Here is a 24,658-nt window from a genome sequence, read left to right as displayed (position 1 = left end):
GGAGGCCTATTTATAGGAGGCTAATAGAATCTTAGTGTATCTTGATCACATCCAATAAAATCTAAATCAAATCTAATAATATTTAAATCAAATCTTATATAATCTAAGAAAATCCAACTATATCTAATAATATCTAATCAAATTTTATAAAATCTTATAATATCCAATAAAACCTACAAAATCTTTATAATATCTAATAAAATCCAATCAAATCTTAATATCTCTAACAATATCTTATATAATATCCAATAAAATCTATATAATATCTAACAAAATCTAAATAATATCTAATAAAATCTAATCTAGTCCAATCTTATCCATTCATATCTTAATAAAATCCAATCTAATCAAATCTAATAAAATCCAAAATCCAATCTAATCTTATCCTAATCATATCTAACACAATCCAATCTAATCTTATCCTAAATTTTTTAGGATTATGAAGTAGGATTAGGGTTTTTCCTAGAAAGTCTAGGTTTAGATCTATCAATTAACAAAATCAATTATAATTACAAAAAAAATATACTTCAATAAAATATTTAATTTTATTCAAAAAAAATATTGGCCCGAATTTCGGGTCATGACACAAGTCTTCAATTCAAAGTCAACAGGTTTTTCCCTAATTTCCCCCTTTTTCTTCTCTTCACCGCTTCTCTCTCTCTCTCTCTCTCTCTCTCTCTCTCTCTCTCTCTCTCTCTCTCTCTCTCTCCGTTAAAGATAGATACAAGGTAGGAACAACGTAGAAGTTTAGAACCTCTCGCCTCTTTTATTTTATCAGACTTCAAGAAAGATTATCATGTGTGTGTGGGTACATGGCCTATCATGTGCCATAATTCATTTAACAAGTAAAATAGACTCCTAACTCACATAATTGACTCAAAACATAGCACATAATCAAACTCTAATTATAATTAAGATTAGAGGTATTACACCTGTTAGCACCTATTTCAAATCACATCACCACTCAACATCTGCCTGCAGGCAACCTCTATTCCTGAAACTTTCCAAGTTTTCCTTTACCTAATAACGTCTAGGTAATTTCTGGCGTATACCAACCCATATCGCTAAGTTCGATCTAACATGTAAGTTCATGAATCGAACAATATAAAATAAGATGCGGAATATTGGAATAGCAACATGATAATATCGAACAGTAAATCACATAACATTTTATGGATAGGCCGTTGTCCTTAATCTTGTATGGAAACAAATATCGAATTTTACAAGTTTGATTATGAAAAAATATAATAATAAGATGATTATAACTATAAAGTTGTAAAAACGATAAAGTAAAATCTTTAGTAGAAAAATAAACTTAATGTTACTAATAAAATATTAATATTTGATCATTATGTCGCTAAGGTTCTACTTATTTTACTTCAGTTAGGTTCCGGTGAGGGATCCCGCATTTTAATAAAATGCGGGACTCCCCTTCCCGATTGAATTTCGATGATCCAAGCCGCTCAAAGTGATCAGAACGTGATTTTAAGGGTCCCCGCGAGAAATTAGCAAAAAAAATGACTGGGAATGGCTTCATCCGAGCAGTTTTCATTGAACGGTTCAAAAAAAACTGCTCGGATGAAGCCCTTCCCGGTAATTTTTTTTGCTGATTTCTCGCGGGAACCCTTAAAATCACGTTCTGCACACATTGAACGGTTTGGATTTTCAAAATTTAATCGGGAAATGAAAGTCCCGCATTTTAACGAAGTGAGGGATCCCTCACTTGATCCGTGGTGTATTTTACTTTTATTTATTGAGGCTTAAAAGAAAAGGAATTGGTTAGAATAATGAGTTTTATCACAAAAGAAAAGATTAAATGGTATATACTTGATTTAATCTAATATTAAGATATGAGAAATTTTAAATACATCAATTAGAATAAAATTTTGTAATAATGATCATGACCTTAATAGGGTCCTATGATCCTAAGCATCATGTTCGGGTTATCAAAATTTGGGGTTTGGAGGTTCGCGGATTTTTTCTAAATAAATATATTATCAAAGACTATCGAAATTAAAATAATTAGACCATAAATAATCTGTTAAATAATATATGTAGATTTCAACAAGATTTGATCTTAGGATTATGGAGAGTCTTAATTAAAATTATTTGACAAAAATAACATGAGTTATAAGGTCGCAAGTTTTTTATTATTATTAAAACTCTGTGAAATAATTAATTAATTAGATAATAATAATAAATTATTGATATTAACAAGATATCATTTTTGAGATACGAGGAGTCTAGAAAAAATATCCCGGGTGCCAAAAATATTGTTTGGGAGGTCGCAAAATCATTTTGGACCATTTTTAAACAAACCGAGGGGAGTTTGCGGTGGGGAGTGCGGACACAAGGTTTCACCTGGTTCTTGCGGCCCGAAGGTTGCGGCCGCAAGGTGCAACACAGTTTTTGATTTTTTTTTGTTTTTGTTTTCTTGCATGCTTTTGATGCATAGGACCCTATGGAGCTATGTGCTAGGCCTAAAAACATATAAATATACTTGAGGAATTAATGGAAAGGATTATAATACCTTGATTTTGTCGAATTGGATTGAAAACGAATTTTGGAGAATTGAAGGAGATGACTTCGGTTACGGTGATGGAGGGACTTTGGGATTGAATTGGTGATTGTTTGGTGATACTATAGGTCGTAGGAGTTGATATGTATGGTCAATTAGGGTTTCGGTTGAGTGCACCTAGTAAACCCACTTTCCTCTCTCTTTCTTTCTCTCTCTAGAAATCCATTGAACTGAAGCTTTCTTTTCTGATTTCCTTCGAGTTTTAGTAATGGTAGGGAGTGGAGAAGAGAGGTGTGTGCTCCAATGGAGGTGGGGGTGGGTATTTATAGGGAATTTGGATGTGGAGGTGTTAAGGTGGCATTAATGGTGGTGATCCAAGGGTCAGATTAGGGTTGTAGGGGTCGTGCCAAGTGTAGCAGGGACAAGCAGGAGGTGGCGCAGTGGTGTTAATGCTCGGAGGTTAGTGGATTAGAAGAAATTTTCGGATTCCAAAGGGGGATGAACATGGCTCTTGGGTGAGCAGGGAGGTGAGTGAACTTGACTTTTGGATGGCTTCTGGGGTTAAAGGCTGGTGGCTAGGCAAGTGGAAGGAGGTGGTGGCAGCGTGGGGTTGGAGGAGAGGGGTGGTGGAGAGAGAGAAAAAGCCGAGAGAGGGGTGGTGGAGAGGGAGGGAGGGAGGGGATATACATGCATGCATGTGTTACATTTTTTTTATATACATTTATATATTGTTTAAAACTCGGACGCTCAGGGAGCCGGGGCCGGAGCCTCCGGGCCCTACATACCTCCGCCCCTGACTTCTCAACATCACCAATTCACCATAGTGTTTGACAGATACTATTCGCATCCTCTCTTTGTTTTCTTCCTTGAAAATCTTTCTATGGAATGTTGGTGTAGGGTCCAAGAGAGGGTGTAGGCTCCATGACTCCATCCTAATCTACGTATAAAAAGAGTCTTGGGCACTACACAATGGTGTACACTGAATAATTTCTCAAAATTGGGACAAACTTAAGTGACAAAAGACTTAATGTGTGTGCATGAGCAGAAGCGAGAGCATGAATGTGCATTTTGAAAATTTTCCGTATCATTGAAATTTGTAAGAGTGAAGGTTGAAGAGCAGGAGCATAGATTCGAAGGCAGAGGGCAATACTACGACAATAGAAAGAAAGTGCATAATTTTCAAATACAAATGTGTTTAGAACTGTCCGATCACATCAGTCCCGACAAACTCTGGATGGTGGCGCACACATATCGAACCGTTCCCGACATACCTCTCCACCGGTTCGGATCTGCGAACAACATTTCTTTATCAAGTTAGGCCCAAACCCACGACGAATATTGGGTCAAAACCCGAAATTACAAGCCCAACGCGGGAAATCCAATTAAATTAACGGCACAAAACTGAAGAGCACCGAAACAGACCAATAAAAAACAGCCACGTGGATAGACGGTTAAGATTTGAAACTTCACGCCTTTATTCTTGAACCGTCGCAACCCCTGTTTGTTCGAACTCTGTATATATATGCACACAAACGCTAATTTTCTTGTCCATATCTTTCTGATGAGCGGATTCTCCGATACGTTGAAAGCCCTGTCTTGTTCTACTCCTTATTATTCGTCAATGGCGTCGCTGACGTCCCGTTTGGAGCACTCGGTGACGCCAGACGCTCTCAGGTCCTACCTTGCCGAGTTCATCTCCACGTTCATATTCGTCTTTGCCACCGTTGGGTCCGTTATGTCTTCAAGTGAGTGCTCTTTAGTCCAGATATTGGAATGCGTTTTGCTTAACTTCATTTTGATAAAAAAAAAAGGCTGTTTACCGATTATTAGTTTAGTTTCTCGTAAAAAAAATTTGTGATTAATCATCGCCTAAACGGGAGGAATTGAAAAAATATAGTACATTAGTACTTCAAGTTTAAAAGGTCGAGATAAAATGAACCTAAACGCGTGAAAATTCAGTTTTTTTCAAACTTTTTCCGCCTTTAGTAAATTGTTTGGGACTTTCCGATATAAATTTCTACTTTTACATTTTGTTCGTCAATACAAATAATTTATCTAACAAACGTGACGTGAATTTGACCCAAAAAAATCAGAAAAAATGACCGAAAAGACAGTCGAATAAAACAGATTTTTTGGACCAAACACACTCTAATTCCGTAACTTCGAAGTAGTGATCGAACAATAGAAGAATACTATTTGATTAGCAAAATAGTGAAAGTGTTTGGGATGGATGTTGCAGGGAAAATGGTGCCAGACGCTGCAATTGATCCATCTAGCCTGATTGTGAATGCCATTGCAAACGCATTTTCATTGGCAGTGGCCGTATACATTTCGGCCAATATTTCCGGTGGCCACGTGAATCCGGCTGTCACGTTTGGGATGGCGGTTGGGGGCCACATCAGCGTCCCGGTGGCTATTTTCTACTGGATTTCGCAGTTGATTGCCTCTGTTATGGCTTGTCTTCTCTTGAAAGTAACCACAGTCTCACAGGTATGAAATGGAAAAAAGTTGCTTTTTTTAGAGATGGTGTTCTGAGCAATTACGTGCACAAAGAAAATAGAGCAGACGTTATTACGAATAGCGACTGCATATTAAAAACACAGGACTCTGCTAAGTGGTAACACAATGTATAGAGTCTAAACTTACCTGGTGCTAAGGCAGACTCGTAGCATACCACTATTATGGTATCTCTTGGCACCAATGAAATCCTAAGAAGAAGCATTTAGGAAATTTGTCCCATTGTTGTTGTTTTTGTTAACTTTCATCTCTTTATTACAACGTTAAAAACTAAAGAAAGATGGATATAAAATAGAAGGAATGTCCCATCTGATCATTTCTGATAGCCAAAGTTAATTGATTATAACCATGTTGTTCTTAACCAAAAATTTTGCACATTGCAGCACGTTCCAACCCACGGGATTCCACAAGAGATGACCGGGTTTGGAGCATCCGTGTTGGAAGGGGTGATGACATTTGCTTTGGTGTACACTGTCTATGCAGCCGGTGACCCGAGACGTGGTCCACTGGGAGCCATTGGACCATTGGCAATCGGGTTCGTTTCAGGAGCAAATGTACTGGCATCCGGGCCATTTACTGGTGGGTCGATGAACCCGGCTACCTCATTTGGGTCTGCTCTTGTCGGTGGCAGTTTCAAGAACCATGCAGTCTATTGGGTCGGACCATTGATCGGATCGGCACTTGCGAGTATCCTATATGACAATGTGGTGTTCCCTGTTCAAGTGCCGGCTATTGCAGATAGGGTTGGGGTTTAAACATAGGAAATGTTGGGCCTCTGTCAATTTCTTTGCTTCTGTGTAATTGATTTTTGTTTTGTTTTAGTTGCTTTGGAAGCTAAGTTGGGTGCTTCATTGTTTTAGGTAATTAATTAGTTCCTAAAAAATAAATGTCGTGTAGCAAATTACAAAGTTGAGGTATTGCTCTGACCTCTTAAAGGTTCAAAGCCTGATGACTAAAAATGCATCTTAAATACATTCAGGCTGATACCCACAACATGGACATGTTTTTATTGCCTGATTTTAGCTTGAACATGTTTTTGAAGCTCGTTAAAGTTTTCAAACCAAATTTGAACAACGAATTCTTTGAGTCATTCGGTTCGTTTACCATCCTAGGTGGGAGGTCCCACCCTTTGTGTTTGGATTACCCAAGTCCACACAGCCGGTCGAATCGGTTGAATCGTCGACCAGCCGTCATGTCTCCAGTCCGGATACCCCATAAAACAGTTTGAAGGTAAAACCCGGATAGATCCGGAATTACCAGTGGCCGAACCCGCAATCGGGCGACCCGTCTAGATTCCAAGAACAATGTTCCGCTTTCTGATTAGAATTCTAGGTAGGAAAATCAGAACTCCCGTACTCCCCTTCTCCCTTTCTTCCACAGTTCCACGACACCTCAACTCCCCCGCCTTTGCAATTGCCACATATCTCCAGCAACGGTGCAACTCCGGCAAAAGTACTCAGGTTCTATAATCGAATTCAAACGCCATGTATTGGCTTCCCTTTTGATCATAGTATTTACTATTAGATTTTTTAAAGGGTTCCAACCTAAAACCAATTGACTATAGGTGAAACAACTTCTAGAATAGATATTCACCGAGCTTGGAATATGACTGAGATAAGTGATGTAAAATAAATTATAACATCAAATTAAGCTATTTCAAAAACATCACCAATTTACTGAAACCATCAGCCACTACAAGAAAAACAAACCTCCGATGTGACACTAGTAACGGTCATTCCCAGTTCAAACAGTAAGGAAACAAACATTAACGCCACAAGCCGGAAGTAAAAAGCAATGCTAGCTCCAAACCCCTACAATGTGACAGCCTTGTCAGGTTGCAGATTTTCCTTGAAGAGGTTGCTGCAAATCTTTAGAAAATGTTCTTTCGAGTCTCGCTGCAGAAAACGAAGTTAGAATATCCAGAAGCGCATACGTCGTCCCTTCCACCCATTAAGCGCACTCCACTAATTAAGCACATGTCAAATCCTGTACTGGGTTCAATGACGACAATAGCAGGGAAAACCTTCAAGTTGCAACGAAGACATAGCCGCCTGCCATCTTTAGCGCCAGCATCTACCTCGAAGATGATGAAACTCTTTCGGATACCCTGAGCAATAGCATCATCTTCTGCCCTGGCCTCAAGGTTATGCACAAGAGAGCTCAATTCTCTCGTTGGCTGTACCATTGCGAGTAACCATTTGTCCTGAATTTGTGCATCATACTCTGCCGCTAACAAGGGTCCGGGGTGCATCAGGGCAACAGGAGAGTACTTTCTCTTGCGCCTTTTGCGCACCTGCTCACGCATGTCTCTGGAACTTAATCTTTTGGAAGCCTCCATTAGTTCTGCGCAGACTGTGCAGTGTCTGCATGTGTGCCCGACAAGGCTGCCAAGCACCTATCATCTCCGTCATCATTATCTTCCTCTTCATCGTCTTCGTCTTCCTCCTCCTCCTCATCTTCATCCTGGCTTTTGGTATTTTCCTCCTCAATGTTGGTAACTCCCTCCTTGATTTCAGTGTTGTACAGAATGCCATTCTTTATGAACCTTACCATCTTTCTTCTTCTTCTTCCCCCTTGATTTCAGTGTTGTACCGAATACCATTCTTTATGAACCTTACCATCATTCTTCTTCTTCCTTCGTACAATTAACTGGTATATATACACCACGGCTAGGGTTTTCGTTCCTCCTTCGGTTCGTCCGACTCTGACTACGTAAACAATTTAAGAACCGGTAAATTTCACTGGCCTCCCCTGAGGTATCTGACAAATGCACGGACTTCCCCTGAGGTTTCAGAAATGTCACTTCTACCAAATGCGAAGGTTTTTTTTTTAGGGTTTAGACATAAAACTAATTGGCTATAGATGAAGTTAGCTCTAAAATATAGTAACCAAGCTTGGATATATGAGATGAGCAATGTGAAATAAAATCTTAACAATATTAAGAATGGATAAACCGTAGAACGAGGCCCCGTTTCGTTAAAAAAAATAAGCATTTATTTTTAAAAAAAGATAAACACTTATTTTTTTTAATTAAAGCTGTTGTATTGAGAGAGAATGACCTGTTTGGCAAAACAAAAAATAAGAACCTTAGAAAAACAGTGCATGAATAAATGCCGTTCAAAATAAAAAAATGATAATAAATAAGGTGTAGAATCACATAATATAAAGTCAAACAATGAATTTTTACTTGATACTGTAACTTATTTTAGAGGATTTTTATTTTCTAAAGTATATTTTTAAATTAATATTTAATTTCCAATATATAGTTATATAATATAATAAACATATTTATGATATCACAATTTTAATCCCGTTTAATTGCGGCTGAACCAATAACCCGCTCTGCTTCGAGTTCCGAATTTCAAAACATTAGTTTGAATTACGGATATCTCAAACAAACCAATTTTTCTATGATGCCCTCATTTAATATGAGCCTTTAGATCAGGTTTTGGGTGAATCTCAACCCTTAGATCAAAACCACTCCCAAAAAGTAGGGTGATTTTGCCTTTTTTTTTTTAAAAAAACGTCATTATACTTACCATAATTTATGTTGACACTTACCACAAAATATTGTATACTTATCACAATAAAAGACTACAATTCAACGTTTTTACCCTTTCTCTCTCTAACTTGTTCTCTGGGTAGCCTGTTTGGCGGGAAAATAAATTTTTTTGATGGAAAAATGTTTCTTTTTGCAAGAATTTTTTGAATAATTGAAAATTTATAAGTTCACACCACTTTTTGTCATATTCACCCTACTATTTGTCATTTTCCTAATCATTTGTGTAATAGACTATCAAATATTGGGTGAAAATATAATTTTAATTTAATAATCTTTAATTTGTAAACAAATTTTTTATAACAAATTTTTGAAACTAAATATTTAAGCCAAAAAATTGCCTTGATTTTAGATTCATGTTTTTAATATATTTCATTAAATTATTTTTAATTAAAAGGTATTTTACAAATATTATTGAGAAATATTTATTCATTTATTGTTTTGAATAATTTACAATTAATGTTGTTAATATATTCCATTAAATTTTTACTTTGTGTATATATGTTTCTTATAACAAATTTTTAAAAATAATAAATATAAACCATATAATTGTAATAATCTCCTAATTATATTTAAATAATTTATTTGAAATGATGTATGCAATCGTTTAACGTGATATTATAACAATTAGCAATTATAATTGACATTAGACTATTTAATTGGTGGTAGGGTGACGATTAATCTCTATAATCAACTATATGGTAGTCAGAATCATTTGACTGAGAGCTTAATTGATTGATCATATTCAATAAGTGATGATATAGTGATGATTGTGTATTAATATACTTGGCTAAAATGAATTGGTTAAAGTAGGTTAATAGTGATCAATGTTATTAGTAGAAATATTAGTTAACAGTAATCTTAGTTGCAATGAATAAGTGATTGATACAATTGGCTAATGTAAGAGTAACCACTAACTATTGATCTCTAATGACCCATTCAATACATTATTTAGTTTCATTAATCATTAAGATATTATGCTTTAATTACAAGGTAATACAAATTAAGTAGAACTAAGTAACAACACATTTGTTGTGGTAGTTACCTTATTAACTACCCTTATTATGGTGCATTAGTTATGTTACATAAATACATATCTACCTGTCATCAATGTCATACCTACCACAAAATTAGGCTATGTATACCACGCCATCTGATTTTTGTTACCATCACAATATTCGGCTGTTACTTCATGGTATATGTGTACATACCACAATTCTTGCTAGTACTTACCTTTCGAAAAGGATTCACTTACTTTCGAACTTGTGCAATAAATGCTTACCTACCCCCACATTATGCCACTAAAGATACGAAATTCCTCCCTACCTACCTTAAACTCCTCAAATTTATCCATCTGATTTTTCACTTTTCCACACATATTTCTTCTTGTCTCAGGAAATAAATATTGAAGAACTCTCTAACTTTCAAAAATAATAAATTGAAGAATTTGACCAAGTAAGTTTATCCACATTATGAAGTCTTATTTAAGTTGTGATTCTTAGATATTGAACATAATTTTATTTTTTTTAGCAAAAGGTCAATGATTATGTTTTCGGTTTGTTGTTGGTTTGTCAAGATAAAAATGACCATAATGTATATCAATTGATTACCACGATATATGAAAATACTTACCACAAACTATGGTCGTATTTGACCATATTCAGAATTATCTCCATAATATGTCGCATTTTTTTACCACTATATATAAAAACACTTACCACGGATTATGGTCGTATTTTACCAGATTCAGATAGATGGATGACAATTTTAAAGGGAAGAATGTAGTGATAGACATTAGTGATGACGCTAGTGATGATGACAGATATGGTGATGACGACAGATTTGACGATTATCGGTTGGATGCATTAACGGAAGAAGATGTTTATGAAATGATATTCAATTCGGATGAGGATGGAGAAAGATTCTATAATACATATGCCAAAGTGAAAGACTTTAGTGTCCGAAAGGATAATGTTCACCTACAATCATTCACTGGGTGAGACTCATCTACATATTACCCACAATCTTTTACTGGGCGAGACTCATCTGCATATTATCCACAATCATTCACTGTCAATGGTTGTGAATCTAGTGTCGAACCTAATTTGGTAAGTCTCTTATTATGTAGCCATGTAATAGACTATTATCCATTTGTCCATTCATTAATTATTATAACTTTTAAACTATACAGACCGCTGGATGGTTAACAAATCCAAATAGTGTTCAGGCCCAGATCCTAGGCAGCAACTTTGAAGGATGTTCAACAATTCCCGGCAACGGTTCTGACATATCCAGTTTTAGTTATGTACATCCTGTATTCGTGGTAAGTATGTTCTTTGACATGGTAATCACCTCTAGTTTTATGACATGACCACTAAAATGGTAGGGTATCCCTCCATTAACAAGAAGCATACATAAAATTTCTCAAAATTCATCAAAACAAAGAAATGCTTCGAAGACATTGAATACATATCGTAAGTTTTTAGCAATTCTGAATATCAAAAGGCAGCAATCTACATGAGCCACAATATCATTAGTAGCAATCTATGAGCCACAATATATACATCCAAAAGGCAACAGCCATGTTAACAGAAAGGTAGCTTCATTTACATCCAAAATATTACACAATCAGCAGCAATATATGGGCAGTTTTTCCTCCACAATATCATCACTTTTTCTTTTTAGTGTTGGGATATTTCTTTTTAGCCTTCTCCATAATCTTTTCCTTGACATTGTTTCATTCAAACATGATCAAGTCCAAAACTAAGCCAATCCTACCCTCTGCAGACCTGAACTTCAGCTACAATTAAGAAATTAAACCAATAATTAGGAACAAGTGCTGGGTATATAAACCAGTAGAAATGACATTATATGTAAAACTAGTTTGTTACCATAATCAATTCGTCTTCAATAAATTGCTCCAAATTAAAGTACTTGGCGGTGTGCACGCCACAATCACCATCTTCTTGAATTGGAAGCCATTTCAGTCTTTCAAATGGTAGCATACTAACTTTTTTGACTTGTGTCTCATCCAAGTATTGAAATAAATCATCCAAGTATTTTAACACACATGTGACCAATTCATAAATTTTGGTATATTTCCCTTCAAGGATCACCCTCTAGCCACCACATGGCAATCCTAAAGACGTAAGAAATGCAAACCCAGGCCTCCGCTCGATCTGACTCTGGAAATAAAGTATATGATGAACGATATGTAAAAACACCCCCTTCCATTTTCTTTTTGATACAAACTTAACAGAACCCACTAATTTCAAAAAGATTACTTGCTAAAATATCAAAACTACCCCCATGTCTTCCTCTCTTCATCCCTTCCTCTCTTTCCCTCCATGACATCCGATTCACCTCTTCTCTATTTCAACAACAATGGAAACCTAAGTTTCCCTATAGTAAAAAAAAAATCAAAACAAAAAAAATAGTCAAGCAAAATCAAATTTCAAGAACCATTGTTACAAAAAAATTGGGCTTGCGGATGTGTTCTTCAATTAAAGATAAAAACATTAAAACTCCTACCTATATTGAATTCAATATGCCCATTATCAATTAGTATAAACTACCCAATTAATTTCATTTCCCAATTGGACCACTAACATATATTTTGGTAGTGTTTTTATTCAAATAAGATCCAAGAAATCTGATGTTTGGCTAATTCAACAAACAGAAACCAATTTTAGTGGGTTTTACATGTATAGGCAACAAACTGCCCAAAAAATGTCTAGGAACAAAACCCTAAATCTGCCCCAATTTTTACAAAACCCTAAATCTTCTTCGATTTTCCCTAGCAACCCACACTATGTGTGTGTTAGGCCCAGAGCTGGGGGGGGGGGGGCTCGTAACCCACACTCTCTTTGTGTGTTTTGGTGAGAGAGAGAGGAGGTACCTCGACTAATAACTGCTATGGAGGAGAAGACAAGATGCTGTGGAGGAGCGTCTGAGAAGACAAGATGCTGTGGAGGAGTTGGTGTAGAGGGACTGCTATGGCGGAGGACAAGAGGAAGAGAGAGGCATGGCCATGGCGTTAGGGAATCTGGTGTGAGAAGAGAAGATAGAGAGAGTGAGTGAGAGGAGTTATAAGGGCATCTCCAACAGACTTAATCACTTTTTAGGCAAAATGCTTAGGAATTATGTCAAAAACTAGTTTAGCTAGCCAGCAAATGTATGAGTTTTCCAACAACCTAGGCAAGTTCCCTATTCAAATACCAATAACAATTTTTTATTCATAAATTCTTGACTCGTGAGTCCACTGTTCATGTTCTTCCACTGCGAAACTTCTGTGAGGACAATACCAGCATCAACACCCACCGCCTCAACTTGAGACTACAGCCCTTGTAACGCCCCGACTTTCCGGAAGCAATATAAAATAAAATCTTAAGAAAATTTGCTAAATAAATATAATTTTTCAAAATAAAGTTTAGCTATTACAGTCACAAGATAAATTTACTATTTCAAAATACATTAATTTCAGAGCTGACTCTAGGCTTGATACAAATCCGAAGCATACTCAATCTTCGTTCTTGATATTTTTTTCGTATTGAACTACACCATCTTTGAATCATCTCCATTGAATCCTGTGCCCACTGGCAAATTGATCGCCGAAGCAAACGATTTGCCAAGATACAGACGTATTCGTGAGTGATAAATCACCCAGTAGAATAATCCAACCCAACCACCCCTCTTACTTTACAGTTAGCAAGCAGCAGGATAATAGTAGTGCGAAAAAGCAAGACAGAGTTTGTTCCACATAAACCAGTTTATTACTATCCATTAACTTATCGTGTAATCTAAGATCTCCTCCGCGGGATCTTTCCTCCCCAACCGCTAACCATGCTCGGTCCCATGAGATCACTTCCCTTTGATGTCGCAGATGCATCTAAGTTATGTACCGAGTATGCATCCCAATAACTACAATAAGGGGAAAGCTTATCATGCCTGAATCACGACTAGGGTTCGATTATCTTATGTACCACTTCACAAACCATATCACAATCACCACTGGACTCCCGCCAGTCTATCAATTCATCACTGGACACCCGCCAGTCTATCAATTTATCACTGGACACCCGCCAGTTTCATTTTCATCACATCTCAAAATCACGCCTGCAGGCAATCTAAAAATAAAAACTTTCCAGTTTATCCATTATCTAGCATCGTCTAGATGAATTCTATTTTGCAATACCACCCCATGTCTCTAGGGTCCAATCTAGCATTGAAATCAAGTATCGGCACAATATGCAATTAATCAATAATAATTAAAACGATTAATAAATAATGAAATCACGCAACTTTTTATGGATGAGCCGTTGCCCTTAATCTTGTATGGTCACCATGTCAATAATAAAGTAAGAGTTTTAAAGTAATTTAAATGGAAAAATTTTCTGGGCTCTTATTAATTAATTCTAAGATAATAGATTAATTAAATACATTAATTAGATAAAAATATTAGAATATTTATCATGACCTTAATAAGAGTCCTAAAGGTCCTATGCAACCAGTTGAGTGTCAAAAGTTGGGTTCGGAGGGTCGCGAGATTATTTTAAATAAAAAGATTGAATAAAAGTTGTTAAAAGTAAAATAAATGGATAATAAATTATTTAATAAATAAGATAGGTCGAGGTTAACAACGTTTCATCTTTGAAAGGTAAAAAGTCTAAATAAATTATTCTAGAATTTATAATAAGGTTTATAAGGTCGTAAGGAAATTTTAATTGAAAAACACGGTAAAAATAATAATAAATAGTAAATTAAATAAAAAAAGTATGAAATTAACCAGATAACATCTTTGAGGTGTGAGGAATCTAGGAAAAATAGTCTGGGTGTTAAAAATATTGTTTGGAAAGTCGCAAATATTTTTCGTTTATAAAATCTTGAAAGATAACGAATAAATAATTAATAAATATCTAAATAAATAAATAAATTATGAAATTAACAAGGTATGATCTTTGAGGTGTGAAAAGTCTAAGAAAAATAGTTCGGGGGTAAAAAATGGTGTTCGGGAGGTCGCAAAGTTGTTTCGAAACGTTTAAAACCAACTTAATCTACGAGATAAATTAAACTGATATAATTAATACGTTTTATACTAAGTTGATATTATATTGTAAGAAATTAATATCAAGGAAGTAGTTTTTTATAATATTAATATCAGAAAAATTGTAAACAAATATCAGAAAGGTCATCTTCTTCATAAATAATTACATATAAAGTGTCAAGCTAAAAAATAATATCAAATTGATAAATACGGCAGAAAATGCGCATTGAACTATATATTTTTTTTTTGTTTAGGACATAGGGTTAAGCATATAAACACGTAATATACTTGGAGAAGGGGTTGGAATGGATTATAATACCTTTAATCGGATAGAATTGATTTCAAAAACGAATCTTGAATTTTGAGGAAGAAGACTGCGGGTTCTTTGATCGGGAGACTTTGGAACCAAATTGGATGATACTTGATGATGCTAGGAGTTGTGGGAAGAGTTTGGAACGATCGAATTGGATTTCGGTCGGGTCTTGGTACAAAACTCACTTTTTCTCTCTCTTTCTTTCTCTCTCTAAAACTCCATAGATTGAAACTTGGTTTTCTCTGATTTTTCTCTCTTTTTTTGTACTGATGGGGCGTGGTGAATATTGTGGTGTAAATTTCGTGGGTCAAGGGGGTGGGGTATTTATAGGAGAATTTTGGTGAAAGAGGATAAGAGTGAATTTAATGGAGTTGGATTCAAGGGATTTGGAATGGACGAATTTGGCTTGATTTTAGGGTTAAGGAGGAAGTAGAGACTGAGTAGGAGACAGAGAGACGGAAGGAGTTTGAGGTGAGGGAGGAGAAGGAGTGTGCATGTACGCATGTGTGTGTAGAAAAAATTTAAAAAAAATACATGTATATATTGCATGCATAATTGTATTTAAAAAAGAATTGCATTAAAGAAAATAACTATAATAATATTATATTTAAGAAAAAAAAATTGGGTCAAAAATTCGGGTCGTTACAGCCCTTAACCCATACAGATCGCACATCACAGCATCAACACCCACCAAAAAATAATTGATTTTGATTTTGACTTCGATTTCGAGGCTGCAAGAACAATACTCAGCATCAAAACCCACACCAAAATCAGTCGACTTTGATTTCAATTTCGATTTTGAGTCTACAAGAACTGGAACACACCTTCAATTTTGGAACTTGCCCAGCGACGGCGACCACACACCGGCTATTCTTGTCTTGGCTGGAGTCGACAGCGACGGCGATGAAAACCTGATGGGTCGCTGTGCACAGATCTGATTGTTGAGAGAGACAGAGAGAAAGGAGCGAGTGCTACAGTACCACGGCAGAGGTAGCGTGGTACTGTAGCAGTCAAGCAAATCGCCGAGGGTGGAGCAAGGCTGCTGGGTAAGGTTTTTTCATGCTTTGGCTCGGTATACCTGAAAAATTTGACGAGCGAGACAAATTGCAGTGGCTGTTGGCTGTAGGAGATGCTCTAACCGGTTTAGAAGGCTAACAGGAGAGAGGGGATGGATCAAGGGCCGAGATTCAAAGAGAAGATCCAACGGTTTTAAAAAAAACAGGGGCACGATGCCCCAATACCGCTCTGGGGCATGGTAGCCGGACGCCAAATCGTTTCACGCGTTCCTCTCTCACAGTCTCAGCGCAGTTTTTTTCTCAACGGACAATGGCGCCCAAAACCCTCTCTCTATCCTCTTTCCCCACTCTCTCTCCGATCTTTCTCTCTCCCCACCTCATCACCTCCACCCGCACCTCCCTCACATTCCACTACCACAAACCAACCCCAATTCTTTGCAAATCCGTACAACCTCGCACCCACGAGCAAACCCCGGTTTCCGCACCCGAGCCCGAAGGGGCCGGAGCGGCAGCGCCCACCCGAGGGGATATATTCCTCGAGCACCAAAAGGCCCTGGCGGATTCAGCTAAGGTGCTCTCGGCGATTAAGAGGAAAAAGAAGAGGGAGAAAGTGGGTGGGTCCACGAAGGCCTCGATAGCTGTTCCGAGCTGTTACGGGTGTGGGGCTCCTTTGCAGATTTTGGAGATGGATGCTCCTGGTTACGTGGACCCGCCGACGTACGAATTGGTAATTTTGTTTTTGGGTCGTTTGTTAGTTTGAGTTTTGGTGTTTGTTAATGCATGTGCCCACCAGGTGTTCGTGGTAATTTGCAGTGTGGCTGGTTTGGAAAATGGGTCATGTTTAGGTTATTTGCTAAGTTTGCGTTTGGTGGAGTGGAATGACAATGCCTACCAGGCCACCAGATGTTTGCAGTTGATGCTGTTCGTTACAAAACCGTTGGTACTGGGGGTTGTCATGGTCGTATGAAATTAATTGGTAATTTCAATTTCAATTTAGACCTTAGGAGGCTAATTTTCCATTGACCATTATAGAATACATTAGCCCATTGAATAAGTACCTGGACTACTCGTGAAGGGATTACCAATACCAATTCCACTGCCGCCCATGTTTTGTGGGGCTACTCGTTTCAACACCCACCCCCCCCCCCCCCCCCCAGTTAAAAGGGAGTTTGGGTGGGAGCAGAGGAGCCCCTCTCCATAGGTTTGGCGCCAATCCATATTGCAGGACATCACATAGGGTATCTGTATAGCCAAAGCTACAGCCCGCACAACCCAAGGCCAAGTGGATTAGATATCTAAGAATTTAATCCCTCCACCAATTGTTGCATTCAAACGCGAGAAATGACCTCCATCTCCATGTCTAATCCCACCAATCAAAGGGGTCCAAGGGTTAGTGAATGACTGTCCTTTAGACACTATCTTTTCGTTGCCCTAGTGCAAGTTGACTGATGTAGTTTTCTTATGAAAATGTAGATGGCATTCAAAAGTTGTTAGTCGTGGCCCTGTGAGTGGTGATTGGGCGGTTAGTTTGTTTAATGTGGAAAACTTCACCGAAAGTAAATAACTCGGTATGGTGATATGATAATACCAAGTGACATATGCGGTGGTTAAATGTAGAACTTGGTTTGGTTGATATGAGTTGGTACATCAAACAACTTCAGCTATATGGAGCAAAATGTTGATGCCAATTGGTTGTTTGGGTTGCAGAAAAAGAAGCATCGCCAACTTAGAACAGTTCTTTGTGGAAGGTGCCGACTATTGTCTCATGGGCACATGATTACTGCTGTTGGTGGAAATGGAGGTTATTCTGGTGGGAAGCAGTTTGTTACTGCTGAAGAGCTTCGGGAGAAGCTATCACACTTGCGCCATGAGAATGCTTTGATTGTTAAATTGGTAAGGCTACCTATTCAGACTTTTAGTACGAGGTAACTTCGATGTTTTGACTTTCTCTGACCTTGAGGGTAGTGTTATCATACTGTGAGAAATGAACTGCATTATGATGTGAAGATTTTAATTTCATTTGAGCTTATTTATGGTGAAAGTACATGAAAACCCCTTCAACTATCACTTTTTTCCATTGACAGCCCCTCACATTTAAAATTGCCCATACAGACCCCCTCAACTACTGGAAATGAAAAAAATGTTAACTCCGTTAGCGGAATGGAGGAAATGACTAAAATACCCTACAACAAAAAAATAAAAAATGCTTCTTCCTCCTAAAAACATATTTGGTTCGACTTCGACCTCCTCTACACTCTTTGGCAAAGAAATCATCACTCCCGTAACATCACATACATCTAGATATACAACACTTCATCCATTCATTGAATTCAATATTTCATTTCAATTTACCAACCATACCCAAAAACAACCACCCACAAAAACCCTCTTCCTCTTTTCATCCCTTCTCGTTCTTAATATTCTGAAAGATTTCGTAGTTTTCTCGGTGATTCTTGATGGAAGGTGATCTAGGTATACTGGGTATTCCCTCCGGCGGGTTGGCATCGATGGTGTTGAAGGAGGACAACCTGGGTTTGAGCTCGAGTTGGGCCTTGGGTTGAGCCTCGGTGGCAGCGGTGGTGGGTTGAATGCTAAGCAAGTTGTGACCACGGGTGGTGGTGACTCCTCCTCCTCGTCCTCCCCTCTCTCTCTCTCTCTCTCTCTCTCTCTCTCTCTCTCTCTCTCTCTCGTTCTAACCAGATCTGTTTTGGGAGGAAATTCAGCGTTTTTTTTGTTTTTTGTTTTGGTTGATTCTAGAACTGGGTAAAGGGGAGAGAGGGTAGAGGGGAGAAAGAGAAGGGTTAGAGAGGGTGTATGTAATGCAACAAGGGTATTTTCATCCGATTTATGGATGAGGGGTTCATCACAAATGGTTCTGAGATGGAAGGGTGTCACTTGGGTAACGGGAGTAGTTGAGGGGGTTTGTATGGGCAAGTTTAAATGTGAGGGGGTGTCGGTGAAAAAAAGTGATAGTTGAGAGGGTCTCCATGTACTTTCACTCTTACTTATTTCAAATTCATGTGATCTTATCATCTTATGTCCTATGCAGGTCGATATAGTGGACTTCAATGGAAGTTTTTTGGTTCGTGTGCGCGATCTTGCTGGTGCAAATCCAATAATACTGGTTGTGACTAAGGTATTTACTTGTACCGATCATTTGGTTTCCAATCAAGTTACCAGTGCATATTTTCACTTTGCACTTTTGTGAAGGTTGATCTCCTTCCCAAAGGAACCGACTTTAATTGTGTCGGCGACTGGGTTGTGGAAGCGACAATGAAGAAGAAGCTCAAGTAAGTATTTCACCTTTTGCACTTGCTTCCCTTTTGTGTGTGTGTGTGTGTGTGTGTGTGTGGGGGGGGGGGGGGGGGGGGGGGGGGTTTCTCTTTAAATATGGAAGTTTTATATGACAAATGAATCTTCTATTTTTCAGTGTTGTGAGTGTGCACCTAACAAGTTCGAAGTCTCTGGTTGGGATTGCTGGAGTTGTGTCTGAGATTCAAAGGGAGAAAAAGGTTTAGGACACCTCTTTTGTTATATATATCTATGAACATCAGAGGTCTTGTGCTCGACTCCTGGCAATTTTTTTTCTATCAACATCAGCTCTTCTAGAAATCTCATCCTTTTTGTCATATTCTTCCGCAATGTTTTTCTTCTCCTTATCACAGTAGTTACCGAGTTAATTTATAAAGATAGGCAGTCTCAATACGTAATTATTTGGGTTAAGCCTAGTAAATAATGAGACTCATCTCTTTGATTTGCGTTTCCCCTGCAAAATCGCTGACCGTGACATTTCTTCATGCAGGGACGAGACGTGTATATTCTGGTAAGTAAGTTTGACTTGGCAGCTTGAGCTGATTTGGACAGTTGTCATTTGAATGTTCAACTGTGTTGTTATTAACATTGCATGTTCCATTTGTATGTACATAACCAAAACAAAATAGTGAGTTGAGATCCTACACTTCATCACTGTGCCTTCACAGGCCATTCTGTTTTCACCTCAAAAAAATAGGTCAATATTCTGCATTGTCTGAGTTGGAGCCATATTTGCACACTTTAGGGGGGACTTCTTATGTTGGTGTCATTTCTGAAATGCATACGCATGTGTTTTCATCTACCATCACTAAAATTTGTACATACATGGAAAAACAGTGTTATGTATTTTGGGGAGTCAGTTTTCAATAAATGACCAAAAAATATGGTGAAATGCGGGTGTGATTTTTAGCATTTGCTTGTATTTTAATTATTTACTAGTTTCTTCTTTGGTAATTTTGTGATTGCATTAGTTTTCCTTTTCCTGTTTTTTTTGTCCCCTCAAATCATCCTATATGGCCATATGTTCATTAATTTAAACTTAATTCTCATTACAGGGCTCAGCTAATGTTGGAAAATCGGCATTCATCAATGCACTATTAAGTAAGTCAAAGTCATTGGTTTTATGTGTTTTCTTGAAGGGAACAGTGATAAGTTATTGAAGAGGTAGGTATATTTTTAATTTTGGTCGATTCGTGTGGCATCTCATTTAACGGACGAATTATATAGCTATTACGATTAAAGAAAGCTCTTATGGCCTGAATGAAGTACAACAAGAAATTTTTAGAGCAGCAAAAGCTTTACCACAGAGCTTGTTAAATGGGATTGTTTATTAATACATGTGTTTGTTTTTTAAAATCTGGTTGAATTTTTTATTCCTTTCCTGTTTGCTACATTGACATTCGTCCTCTAATGATGCTCTGAAGGTGATTCACTGTTTTTCTGCTTTGAACTTCTTGTTAATGTGTGAAAGCCAGAGATGATGTCATACAAGGACCCAGTTGCTGCAGCGGCACAGAAATACAGACCAATACAGTCTGCTGTTCCTGGGACTACTTTAGGTCCAATTCAGATTGATGCTTTCATGGGAGGAGGGGTATGTAATTTTCATGTGTCTATTTTCTCCTTTGCTAGCCTTGTTGCGGTAGTGTTGATAACTCCACAAAAGCCTAGAGCAACCAGTTATGGGATTGTAGGTGGTGGTACCCGGTTTGGGATTCAGGACTTCCAAGCTGAGAAACGTATCAGTTAATGAGAAATGGTCAAACACACAAGGAAAAGAGATTCTTTGTAATGGTAGATACAAGAGCAATGACATTTTCCCCCATTTTTCTAACTGAAGCATATGATTGGCAGACCGTTTTGGTCTAATACCATAAGTAATAACCATTAAACCAGCCCCTTGAAATTTAAGGCCTGTAACTACTGGAAGCTAAAGAGAAATAATACTAAAGATCATGCAAGTGTATTGATTTATCCATGGGGATTATGTTCTAGTATATTTTGGCATTTTACTTGTTTCCTTTTATGCCTGCATAGCGTTTTTCTTTGTTTGTTTTGGTGGTCAACTATTTTTGTTGTATTGGTCTTGGGGCTTCACAAGTTTCTATTAGTGTAAGACCATGATCGACTCTTCCAACTTTGGAACACTTCTAACATCCTTTTTTTCACTATCATGTAGAAAGTGTATGATACACCTGGAGTTCATCTCCACCATAGGCAAGCTGCAGTGGTTCATTCTGAGGACTTACCTTCCCTTGCTCCCCGAAGTCGGCTCAGGGGTCGGTCATTTCCAGTATGTTTTCTCCATTACTTCATGCAGCACCAATGTATGATGAGTTTTCTGTTATACTGAGTCCTTTGCCTAACCAGAATTCTCAGGTAACTTTAGATGAATGTGCGGCTGGTAAAATTGGATCCAATGGCTTGAATGGTTTTTCAATATTCTGGGGAGGTCTTGTTCGAATTGATGTCTTAAAGGTTAACCTTGTTCTCATGTTTCTATTAGAAGACTGTTATGGGTAGTGTTTTTTTTTTTTGCCAATATTGTATACATCAGTGGGGGTTAGTAGGGGAAGTTAGTGAGTTAGTCCACAGGGGTTCAGAGGTTATCCATAGCCCTGAACCCACAAACCGCCCACAATGGGGCTTGAACCCAGGTTCTCCCACAAGGGAGAGCCAAGAGTTGCCAACTGGGCTACAAGCCCATTGGTCTGTTATGGGTAGTTTGCAGCTTAACTGGTTTCAACTTGTAATCTCTTCCTTTTGTTTTCCAGGCACTCCCTCAGACATGTTTAACATTTTACGGGCCCAAAGCATTGCAGATTCACTTGGTTCCCACAGTTGATGCAGATGAATTTTATCAGGTAGTATACTATTTAATTCCATGTACATAGTTTAATGACAACTTCTGGCTTTGCATTGGACTTCTTGCATGGGGGGATATGTAGTTATAGTTAAAAAGGACTCAAGGAATGGAAAACAGATAGTGCAATTGCTTGTTAATCTAAATCTAATAGCATTGAAAATTTGGTGCATCAGTTCTCTTAAACATTTATCATTGGAAAGATTTGGCAGCTGGAGTGATTGCAATGCTTGCTGGACCTAGAATCTGTTATTGATATGTCCAAGATGTAGTTGACAAAATGAGGTCTGAGCTCTTCTTGGATTAGCGTGATTCATAATGTTAGTTTTAATATAATTGTGGGTGCAGACCTTCAGCTTGCTATGTACATTTCCCCACATCAAAGTGCCAAAAGAAAAGAACATAGAAGGCATAAGTAGATGAATTGGATCACATATCATCACATGTTCAATCTTCAATGCACTGGGTGTGAATTTGAATTTCGAATTTATAAATACACCTATACTGTGTTCATTGTCGTGGTCAGTAAATGCATTGTTGGATGAACTTTTTGCCCCCTTGAAGAAACGAGGAATGAAGTTAGTTTAAATATTATTTGCTCATAAAAGACTTTATCTATGAATTTTAGGTTGGACAAAAGTGGATTAAGATTATGTTAATTTTAGGGTAGTGATAATGCCAAAACTGTTTTTGTTGGTGCCAAAACTCCAATGCATAATAGTCTTATACATTGCACATTGTACAAGCCTTTTATGCACTAGAGTTTTGACACCAACAAAAACAGTTTTGGCATTATCATTTCCCTAATTTTAACAGATGAGCTTTTACATATCCATTAGGTCATTAACTGTCTCGTTTCTACACAAAAAATACACATATCACATATGTTCCCTAGGTATTCCTGCAATCGAGACACATTTCTATCATATGTATGGAAGCCGTTCTTGCTAGTTAACTCATTCAGGCATATGAATTATTAGTCCTTTTCTCAGACTCCTCATTTTTTAAAAATATCAAACTCTTCATTCTGTTTCCCAATCAGCAGATAACTTCAGCCTCTCCGCAAGAGTTTGATGAATCACTTTTGGTTGAAGCTGCTTCAATTTGGATATTTGAGTGTGCCAATATAGAATACCATATCATGTTAGAATTCTAAGTTTATCTTATTACCAGCATTTTGATATTCCTGTTATGTTGGCTGTGTTGCATTTGAAGTTATTGATACGTATGGCAAGATAACCATAAACGGACGTAACAAAAAAGTCCTTTGAATTAACCAATTGTACATTTCAGGCACATGCGCATGGGCATTGAAAAACTTATCTCCCCTTTTTGTTAAATATCCTGTCTGTTTGGATAATAGAGGATCTCACCTTGCTATTGCAGAGAGAAGTTGGAAATCTATTGACACCTCCAACTGGAAAGGAGCGGGGAGACAACTGGATGGGCCTTGAGACACAGCGTCAATTGCAAATAGAGTTTGAAGATACACAGAGGTCTGACTGAATAATACTTAATAAATGGCTATGTTGTACCTTTTCGCATCAGGTTAATATTTGACTTCAATTGTGAAGAGTTGTCTCACTGATAGTTACCGATTTGGTGTTGAATTTCTAGGCCTGCTCGTGATGTGGCTATATCTGGCCTTGGATGGATTGCTGTTGAACCAATAAGCAGATCTCCCGGAGTGTGCGATTCAAATCTAGAAGAAACAGATAGAGAGTTGCTTCTGGTTGTCCATGTCCCCAAGCCGGTTGAGATTTTTGTTAGGCCTCCTTTGCCAGTGGGCAAGGGGGGGGAAGAATGGTACCAGTATCGAGAGTTCACAGAGAAGGAATTGGAAGTTAGGCCAAAATGGTATTTTTGATGCAAGTTTTCTTGAAATCTGTTTGTATAAATAATCGAAAGTTCAATGTAGAGTGGCCTCCCCCTAAACACTGGGCTAGGCATATAGAGAGGGAAAAATTTACAAAGACAACAAAAAAAAAACTGTTGTATATTGGTTTGTTTGTATTGTTGAGCTGATATCATAGCGTTTGATTTGTTGACGGAAATGTTAGGGTGGCGAAGGCAGCATTATTCATGATGTAGTTGAAAGGCGATTTTGTTTATTCTTCATTTGATTTGGCTGATTCTATACTCTTACATTTCTATCTACTCATATACTTCCTCTATTGCGAAGGCAAACCTGTAGGCCTGTTTTAGCCTTTCCTAGTACACCTACTTGGGGACCAGGTGAAAAATCTTTGGAAATTCTGCCACCTAGTGAAGAGGGAAAAATGAAACACAAAACCAAAGAATTGAACAGATTTTCTTTCAGTTTACCAAAATTTCCTGCGGAATTAATTTTCTGCTTGCGATCAACTAAATTTCACATAGGATTGAAGGGTTGAGCTACGGGCCTAATGGGTCTCCCATTGGGTATAGGAGGGCAAAACATTAGGCCTGACTAGAGCTGTGAACAAGCTGAGCCTGAGTTCTACCGTGTTTAAGTTGGTTTATTACTAAAATTTTTGA

The 24,658-nt window shown here is 37.7% G+C and overlaps 2 protein-coding genes across 3 annotated transcripts; both read left to right on the top strand.

Annotated features, from left to right (window-relative positions):
* Nucleotides 1-3,846: 3,846 nt before the first annotated feature.
* On the top strand, nucleotides 3,847-6,041 carry LOC131319241 (probable aquaporin TIP5-1). The gene is made up of 3 exons (XM_058349407.1): nucleotides 3,847-4,263; nucleotides 4,758-5,008; nucleotides 5,419-6,041. The coding sequence occupies exons 1-3, from the start codon at nucleotides 4,041-4,043 to the stop codon at nucleotides 5,788-5,790; spliced, it is 846 nt and encodes a 281-aa protein (XP_058205390.1). The 5' UTR covers nucleotides 3,847-4,040; the 3' UTR covers nucleotides 5,791-6,041.
* A 10,180-nt stretch (nucleotides 6,042-16,221) lies between these two features.
* On the top strand, nucleotides 16,222-24,288 carry LOC131319242 (NO-associated protein 1, chloroplastic/mitochondrial). 2 transcript variants are annotated; one of them, XM_058349409.1, is made up of 13 exons: nucleotides 16,222-16,693; nucleotides 17,674-17,859; nucleotides 19,016-19,102; nucleotides 19,177-19,256; nucleotides 19,397-19,478; nucleotides 19,769-19,789; nucleotides 20,334-20,379; nucleotides 20,754-20,872; nucleotides 21,458-21,571; nucleotides 21,658-21,756; nucleotides 22,053-22,142; nucleotides 23,528-23,637; nucleotides 23,759-24,288. In XM_058349409.1, exons 1-13 carry the CDS (start codon nucleotides 16,277-16,279, stop codon nucleotides 24,006-24,008), a joined length of 1,701 nt encoding a protein of 566 aa, XP_058205392.1. In that variant the 5' UTR covers nucleotides 16,222-16,276; the 3' UTR covers nucleotides 24,009-24,288. The 2 variants fall into 2 exon arrangements, with proteins under 2 accessions (XP_058205392.1, XP_058205391.1); XM_058349408.1 differs by having other exon boundaries at nucleotides 21,649-21,756.
* Nucleotides 24,289-24,658: the final 370 nt, after the last annotated feature.

The sequence above is a fragment of the Rhododendron vialii genome, chromosome 3a (assembly GCF_030253575.1).
Source record: "Rhododendron vialii isolate Sample 1 chromosome 3a, ASM3025357v1".
In the NCBI taxonomy this organism is placed as follows: Eukaryota; Viridiplantae; Streptophyta; class Magnoliopsida; order Ericales; family Ericaceae; genus Rhododendron; species Rhododendron vialii.
This window is presented reverse-complemented; position numbering and strand designations above follow the sequence as displayed.

What these genes read in the sequence shown, in the direction of transcription:
- LOC131319241 (XM_058349407.1), top strand. Translation starts at nt 4,041, where the DNA reads ATGCACACAAACGCTAATTTTCTTGTCCATATCTTTCTGATGAGCGGA. An exon ending in TGGGTCCGTTATGTCTTCAA is followed by an intron (nt 4,264 to 4,757) that starts GTGAGTGCTCTT and finishes TGGATGTTGCAG; the next exon opens with GGAAAATGGTGCCAGACGCT. An exon ending in AAGTAACCACAGTCTCACAG is followed by an intron (nt 5,009 to 5,418) that starts GTATGAAATGGA and finishes TGCACATTGCAG; the next exon opens with CACGTTCCAACCCACGGGAT.
- LOC131319242 (XM_058349408.1), top strand. Translation starts at nt 16,277, where the DNA reads ATGGCGCCCAAAACCCTCTCTCTATCCTCTTTCCCCACTCTCTCTCCG. An exon ending in ACAATGAAGAAGAAGCTCAA is followed by an intron (nt 19,257 to 19,396) that starts GTAAGTATTTCA and finishes TCTATTTTTCAG; the next exon opens with TGTTGTGAGTGTGCACCTAA. An exon ending in ATGCAGATGAATTTTATCAG is followed by an intron (nt 22,143 to 23,527) that starts GTAGTATACTAT and finishes TTGCTATTGCAG; the next exon opens with AGAGAAGTTGGAAATCTATT.